This window comes from Nannospalax galili, unplaced genomic scaffold (assembly GCF_000622305.1).
Source record: "Nannospalax galili isolate Female #2095 unplaced genomic scaffold, S.galili_v1.0 scaffold385, whole genome shotgun sequence".
Lineage (NCBI taxonomy): Eukaryota > Metazoa > Chordata > Mammalia > Rodentia > Spalacidae > Nannospalax > Nannospalax galili.
In genome coordinates, this window is record NW_008354956.1 from 917,635 (window position 1) to 925,298 (window position 7,664).

Sequence of the window (7,664 nt, forward strand, 5' to 3'; positions counted from 1 at the left end):
TATAATGTTTTTTAAGGTTTTTGTTTTTTTTTTTTCCTTTTTGGCAACAAGATCTCATGTAACCCTGGCTGGCCTCAAACTATGTAGCCGATGATGACCTTGACCTCCTGATCCTCCACATCCCAAGGGCTAAGATCCGCAGGCCTGCATTATCAGGCCACTTTGTGGCACTGGAGATCAAAGTCAAGAGTCATGCTTTCCAGGCAACTCTCCTAGCTGACCTAATATCCCCAGCCCTGAGGTTTTTCTTATCTCATGTAACCCTGGCTGGCCTCAAACTATGTAGCCGATGATGACCTTGACCTCCTGATCCTCCACATCCCAAGGGCTAAGATCCGCAGGCCTGCATTATCAGGCCACTTTGTGGCACTGGAGATCAAAGTCAAGAGTCATGCTTTCCAGGCAACTCTCCTAGCTGACCTAATATCCCCAGCCCTGAGGTTTTTCTTTGGCTTGTTTGTTTTTCTGTTTCTCTCTTGACTTCTTTGAGACAGCCTGTAGCCCAGGCTGGTCTGGCGCTCCATATGTAGCTGAGGCTAACCTTCAACTTTTATCCTCCTGCCTCCAACTCCTGAGTACTAAGATTACAGGTGTGTGTGCAACTACATCTGGGTCTTCCAGCACGCTAGGCGAGAGTTCTCAACCAACTGAGCTACATCGCCAGCCCTCGCTAATTTCTCTCTCTCTCTCTCTCTCTCTCTCTCTCTCTCTCTCTCTCTCACACACACACACACACACACTATGAGACAGGGTCTCACTATGTAGCCCTGGCTAGCCTGGAACTCACTATATAGCCCAGGCTGGCCTCAGACTCACAGCCATCTGCCTGGCACAGCCTGGGGAGGGCTGGAATTCGCCTCCCCACCCCCACCCAGCGCTGGGACCTGGCTGGGGAACGGCCTGGCGACGCCTGCGCGGAGGGCGGGCACTTGCCTAGGGGATCCGCCTGCATGGCCTCCTCCCAGGTTGCGGGATTCCCACACTGAGCCCTGGCTAAAGCGTGGGCGGCCGCTTCCCCGGGAATCCCAGCTGGGACTCTGCTCTCGTAGTCTGTGACTCGGACGCGGGCGAAGGAGGAGCGTGGATCGGAGTCACCAGCCCCGGGGACCGGCATGGCCTGCCGTGCCCTGCCCGGGCCGACCTGCCTGCTGCTGCTGGTGCTGCTGGTGCTGCTGGTGCTGCTGCTGAGCTGCGAGCCCTGCGAAGCCGGTGAGTGACCCACCTCTCCGGGACCCCCCCCATAGTGGGCCGCACTGACCGGGTCACCTCATCCCCTCCGCCCAGCCGTGGGGAAAGTGACACGGCTGGGTACCAGGGCAGAGATTCCCGAAAAGCCGGCCATCTGGGAGACAAACAGGAGGATTGCTGTGAGTTCCAGGCCAGCCTGGGCTACAGAGTAAGACCCTGGCTCATTTTTTAAATTACTTTCTAAAATTAAAAAATGAATTCCAAAAGGCTATTCTGGGAAACTAACCAGAATGACTCATATGACCTTAGCTCTTGCCACACCCTTCATGCCACAGCAGGGTGGCACAGATATAGCCCCTCCTGATCAAGGGTCGGGATCCAAGACCCTAATCTTCAGGCATTTATTCATTCTTTCTTTTCGGCTGTATGGAAAACTGAACCTAGCCCTCTCACTGAGGGATTCTAGGCAGGGGCTCTACCACTGAGCTGTGCCCCCAGCCCCTCACTGGGGGATTCTAGGCAGGTGCTCTACCACTGAGCCACACCCCCAGCCCCTCACTGGGGGATTCTAAGCAAGTGCTCTACAGCTGAGCTATGTTCCAATTTTTTAGCTTTTGAGACAGGCTCTCACTTTGCAGCCCTAGCTGTTTGGGAATGCTATGTAGACAAGGCTGGTCTAGCATTTACAGTGAGCCTCCTGGATCTGCCTCCCTGAGTGCTGTGATTACTGACACGCTCCACCATGTCCAGCATTCATTCGTATTCTCACACACTCATCCCACATGTATTTATTGAGCACCCACTATGTACCAGGCAGTGTTCCAAATGTTGGGAGTACAGCTTTGAAGTCAGCCTACTGTGGATTTAAAACTCAGCAGCCTTTGACATTTGGTCACCTTGGGAAAGGTAACTAAGGTATTTTAATTAAGTATGGTGGGAGGAGGGGCTGAGGAGAAGGGCTTGTCACACAAGTATGAGGACCTGAGTTCCATCTCCAGACCCCATGTAAAAAAAGCCAAGCGTAGGGGCTGAAGGGATAGCTCAGTGGTTAAGAGTCCAACACTTGGGAGGCTGAGGCAGGAGGATTGCCATGACTTCCAGGTTAGCCTGAGCTACAGAACAGAATAAGATTTTTTTTTCTCAAAAAAGAAAAAGAAAAAGACATAAATAAAATAATAAAATAGGGAGCTGAGCATGGTGTCACATGCCTGTAGTCCCAGCACTTGGGAGGCAGAAGCAGGCAGATGGATCTCTGTGAGTTCAAGGCCAACCTGGTCTACATTGCAAGTTCCAAGCAGCTGGGGTTACAGGGAGACCCTGTCTCAAAAAAAGATAAAAAGAAAATAATAATAATAAAATAGGGATGCCTCAAGAGTTAATGGCACTGACTGATCTTGCAAAGGATCTGGGTTTTGTTCCCAACATCAATGTGGCAGCTAAAAACCACCCCTAACTCCAGTTCCAGGGGATCCAACATCCTCTTCTGGCCTCTGTGGGCATTGTGCACATGTTGTACACTTACATGCATGCAGGCAAAATACACACAAAATTAAAATAAATAAAAATGTAAAAATAAATAAATAAATAAATAGTGCCTCTGGTTTCCCAGCAGAGACTGTGGCCGTGCGGGCAGCCACCAAGGTGACAGGCTTCTTGGGCCACTCTGTGACATTACTCTGTAGCCTACAATCTGAAGAGCAGGTGACAGTGACACAAGTCACATGGATGAAGAAGTCAGATGAGTCTTCACACACTGTGGCTGTCTTCCACTCCACAAAGGGTCCCTACTTCCCAGAACCAGGGAGGCTACAGTTTGTGGCCACCAAACCTGGCGAGGCTCTGTTGAATGCATCTCTGGCCATATCCGACTTGCGTGCTGAAGATGAGGGCAACTATACGTGCCAGTTTGCCACGTTCCCCATGGGCAGTGAGAGTGCCCAGGTCTGGCTGCGGGTGCTCGGTAAGCATGGCTGTATCTAGCAGGAACCTGGGGGCTGTGAGGGCTGGAGGGAACCAGCCAAGAGGTGGAGGGTGTGGATGATGGACATGCCCTCTTCCATTGCCCAGACCTAGTGTGGAGAGCGGTCAAAGAATCAGGACAGGGTCTCCTATAGCCCAGGCTGGCCTCCAACTTGCTATGTAGCTGAGGATGACCTTGAACATTTTTTTGAGATAGGGTCTCACTATGTAGCCCTGGCTGGCCTGAAACTTGCTTTGTAGACCAGGCTGGCCTTAAACTCACAGAGATCTGCCTGTCTCTGACTCCTAAGTATGAGAGCTTCTCTGAGCCATATCTGCAGTCCATCACCCTCTCCCTGCTCTGAGTGAGTATGCTCATGTGTGAGGACCCCAGTCACCAGGATTGCAGGCATGCACCATGGCCCCTTTTTAAAAAAAAAAAAAAAATCAAGGCCGGGTGTGGTGGGCCAAGCCTAATGACTGGAGTTCAGCCCCTGGAATCCACACAGTAGAAGGTAAGAACTGACTTTGCAGATTGTCCTCCGACCTTCACTTGAACACCATGACATACATAAATAAATACATATTAAATTTTTTTGTCTTTTTTTTTTTCAAGACAGGGTCTCCCTGTAGTCTCAGCTGGCCTAGAACTCACTCTGTAGACCAGGCTGACCTTGAACTCACAGAGATCTGTCTGCCTCTGCTGGGATTAAAGGCGTGTGCCATCACGCCCAGCCTCATACCCCACTTCTGTTCTTCATTTTGATGCTCACGTTTTCAGTGTAGCCAGGGAGCATCTCTATCTTGAAATGCTCTAATGTTACTTTGTCACAGTCATTAGATTTTGGAAGTGTCCTTGTCCTCTGCACCCCAAAAGAGGCCTAGGTTCACCCTATACTTTTCCTCACAAAACTGGAATCAGGAGTTGGATGTTGCAGTTTATACCCATAATCTCAGAATTCAGGAAGCTAAGGCAGGATTTCTGTGAGTTCAAGGCAAGCCTGAGTTACAAAGTACCAGGCTGCCAATACTACATACCAAGACCCTGTTTCGAAAAAACAAAACAGTAACAACAATGAATCAGCTATTTCTGAAAGGAGGCTTGGTTCCTTTTATGGGGAATGAAATTAAGAGACCATGAGGCTGGAGAGAGAGCTCAGCAGTTAAGAGCACTGGTGATTCTTCCAGAGGACCCAGGTTCAATTCCCCAGCACCCACATAGCAGCTAGCAACTGTTGGTAACTGTAGTTCAAGGGAATCCAACGCCCTCTTCTGGCCTCTGTGAGCATTGTGCACATGTTGTACACTTACATGCATGCAGGCAAAATACACACAAAATTAAAATAAATAAAAATGTAAAAATAAATAAATAAATAAATAGTGCCTCTGGTTTCCCAGCAGAGACTGTGGCCGTGCGGGCAGCCACCAAGGTGACAGGCTTCTTGGGCCACTCTGTGACATTACTCTGTAGCCTACAATCTGAAGAGCAGGTGACAGTGACACAAGTCACATGGATGAAGAAGTCAGATGAGTCTTCACACACTGTGGCTGTCTTCCACTCCACAAAGGGTCCCTACTTCCCAGAACCAGGGAGGCTACAGTTTGTGGCCACCAAACCTGGCGAGGCTCTGTTGAATGCATCTCTGGCCATATCCGACTTGCGTGCTGAAGATGAGGGCAACTATACGTGCCAGTTTGCCACGTTCCCCATGGGCAGTGAGAGTGCCCAGGTCTGGCTGCGGGTGCTCGGTAAGCATGGCTGTATCTAGCAGGAACCTGGGGGCTGTGAGGGCTGGAGGGAACCAGCCAAGAGGTGGAGGGTGTGGATGATGGACATGCCCTCTTCCATTGCCCAGACCTAGTGTGGAGAGCGGTCAAAGAATCAGGACAGGGTCTCCTATAGCCCAGGCTGGCCTCCAACTTGCTATGTAGCTGAGGATGACCTTGAACATTTTTTTGAGATAGGGTCTCACTATGTAGCCCTGGCTGGCCTGAAACTTGCTTTGTAGACCAGGCTGGCCTTAAACTCACAGAGATCTGCCTGTCTCTGACTCCTAAGTATGAGAGCTTCTCTGAGCCATATCTGCAGTCCATCACCCTCTCCCTGCTCTGAGTGAGTATGCTCATGTGTGAGGACCCCAGTCACCAGGATTGCAGGCATGCACCATGGCCCCTTTTTAAAAAAAAAAAAAAAATCAAGGCCGGGTGTGGTGGTATACGCCTTTAGTCCCAGCACTCGGGAGGCAGAGGCAAGAGGATCTTTGTGAGTTCAAGACCAGACTAATCTAAACAGTGAGTTCAGGTCAGCTGGGACTATAGGGAGACCCTGTCTCAAAAAGACAAAAAAAAAAAAAACAAAGCACTTTTTATGTTTGACTTGCATATTCTGAACATCAAAGTTTTTTTCATTATCCCCCATTGACAAAGAAGGAAACTGAGGCACAGACAAAGAGACTTACCCATAGCTAGCTGCTCAGGGACAGATCTGGGGTTTCATTTTTTAAGTTTTTTTGTTTTTTTTTTTTTTTGGTTTTTTTGAGATAGGGTCTCCCTGTAGCCCCAGCTGTCCTGGAACTCACTATGTAGACCAGGCTGGCCTTGAACTCACAGAGATCCGCCTGCCTCTGCCTCCCGAGTGCTGGGATTAAAGGCGTGCGCCACCACGCCCAGCCTTAAAAGTTTTTTACTACATTTCATTTATTTATCTCTGTGTACATGGCTAGCACCTTTACCAGCTGAGCAGCCTCACTGGCCCACAGCTGGGATCTCCGAATTAGCCATCCTGTATCCTTAAATGGCTTCGTTCAGCATCAAGCATGGTGGCCACCATTAGAGAGGCTAAGGCAAAGGGATGGTGAGTTGGAGGCCAGCCTGGGCTACATAGCGAGGTCCTATCCTCCCCCAAAACAAGGTCCGCCCCAGCTGCTGTGGACTTGTGAATGACCACAAGGTTGCAAGTGACTGTCCATGTTCTTCTTGCAGCCCGGCCAAGGAACACAGCGGAGGCCCTGGTTGTGGCTCCAGAGGCCCTGGTTGATGCTCCTACCCAGGATTCCGTGCATGTGGCCAAATGCGTCTCCTCTGGAGGACTCCCTCCTGCCCAAATCACCTGGCGCACAGACCTGAATGGAACCACGCAGCACAGCTGGAAGCCAGGGCCACAGCCGGGCACCTTCACGGTCACCAGCTTCTTCTCCTTGGTTCCCTCCAGCCAGGCAGATGGCAAGAACCTCACCTGCAGCGTGAAGCACGAGAGCTTCCCCCAGCCTGACCTGCAGTCCGTCACCCTCTCCCTTCCTTGTGAGTGCGTCTGCGCATGCGCGAGGGCCAACTCTCCCACCTCTCTGTCTACACTAACCCACTTCTGTTGTCTACACCAGCTCCTTAGACTAGCGGCTGTGGAGTGATGTCAGTTCACTGCAACACGGACCCCTTAATTTTAAAAAATATTTTATTATTTTTCTTTTATGTGCATAAGTATATTGTCTGCGTGTATGCAAGTGCACTCGTGTCATGCAGTGCCTGCCAAGGTCAAAAGATGGTGTCAAATCACCTGGAGCTAGAGTTACAGATAGTTGTTAGCCACCATGTAGGTGCTGGGAATCGAACTGGGTCCTCTGCAAGAGCAGCCAGTGTTCTTAACTGCTGAGCCATCTCTCCAGCCCTGATCCCCTAATTTTTTTGACCCTAATTATTCAAGGCACTCTCCACATTGTCCTCCAGCACTGTCTACATGACCCCCATATTGTCTTTGCCAATCCCCCCGCCACCATACTCAACTATCCCCACCTCAAGCTGGCTGTGTTGCTGCCACCCCACAGTGTGACATTGACTCCTGGGACGGTGCTCACATGGTCCTCTGGGATGGTCGACACACCTGGTGCTGTCTACCCCACCCTCACATTACCAAGCCAACTTCCCTACATTCTGTTGACACAGCCCCCACACTGTCCACCCTGAGTTTCATATAATGTCACCGCTGTAATGCCCTGGACACTTTGTCAGCGTTGATGGACATGGCCAAGATCAGAGATTGTAGCTGTCACTGTCCAATGGAAGATGAAATGACCAACCTACTTACTTTCTTTTAATTATGTGTATATGTGTGTCTGAGTGTAGGTTTGGTGCATGTGTGTGCAAGTGCCTGCGGAGGTCAGAGATCCCCTGGAGCTGGAGTTACAGACAGTTGTGAGCTGCCTGATGTAGGTGCATGGAATTGAACTTGATTCCTCTGCAAGAGCAGCAAGCCCTCATTGTTGAGCCCTATCTTCAGCCCATGAACATCCTATTTCAAAACATTAAAAGAGGGTTGGGGATGTGACTCAGTTGGTAGGGCACTTGCCTGCTGTGCCAGAAGCCCTGGGCTCGATCCCCAGCATCCCATAAACATGTTGTGGCAGTGTACCTTTAATCCCAGCACTTAGGAGGTAAGAAGTTCACAGTCATTCTAGGACTTGATGATAGCATGTTTGAGGCCAACCTGGGCTACATGAGACCCTGTATCAAATATATATATA

At 50.2% G+C, this 7,664-nt stretch overlaps 1 protein-coding gene across 3 annotated transcripts in view; it reads left to right on the forward strand.

The window, feature by feature from the left end:
- The first annotated feature begins 903 nt into the window (after nucleotides 1-903).
- Nucleotides 904-7,664, forward strand: part of LOC103749236 (poliovirus receptor) — a 15,924-nt gene continuing 9,163 nt past the window's right edge. Inside the window, exons 1-3 of one of the 3 annotated variants that reach the window (XM_029555490.1) lie at nucleotides 904-1,209; nucleotides 2,801-3,148; nucleotides 6,130-6,447. In XM_029555490.1, coding sequence (XP_029411350.1) covers nucleotides 1,113-1,209; nucleotides 2,801-3,148; nucleotides 6,130-6,447 — 763 coding nt within the window. In that variant the 5' untranslated portion in view covers nucleotides 904-1,112. Of the gene's footprint in view, nucleotides 1,210-2,797; nucleotides 3,149-6,129; nucleotides 6,448-7,664 lie in introns of all 3 variants that reach the window. The other 2 variants (XM_017802917.2, XM_017802918.2) reach the window with 2 other exon arrangements.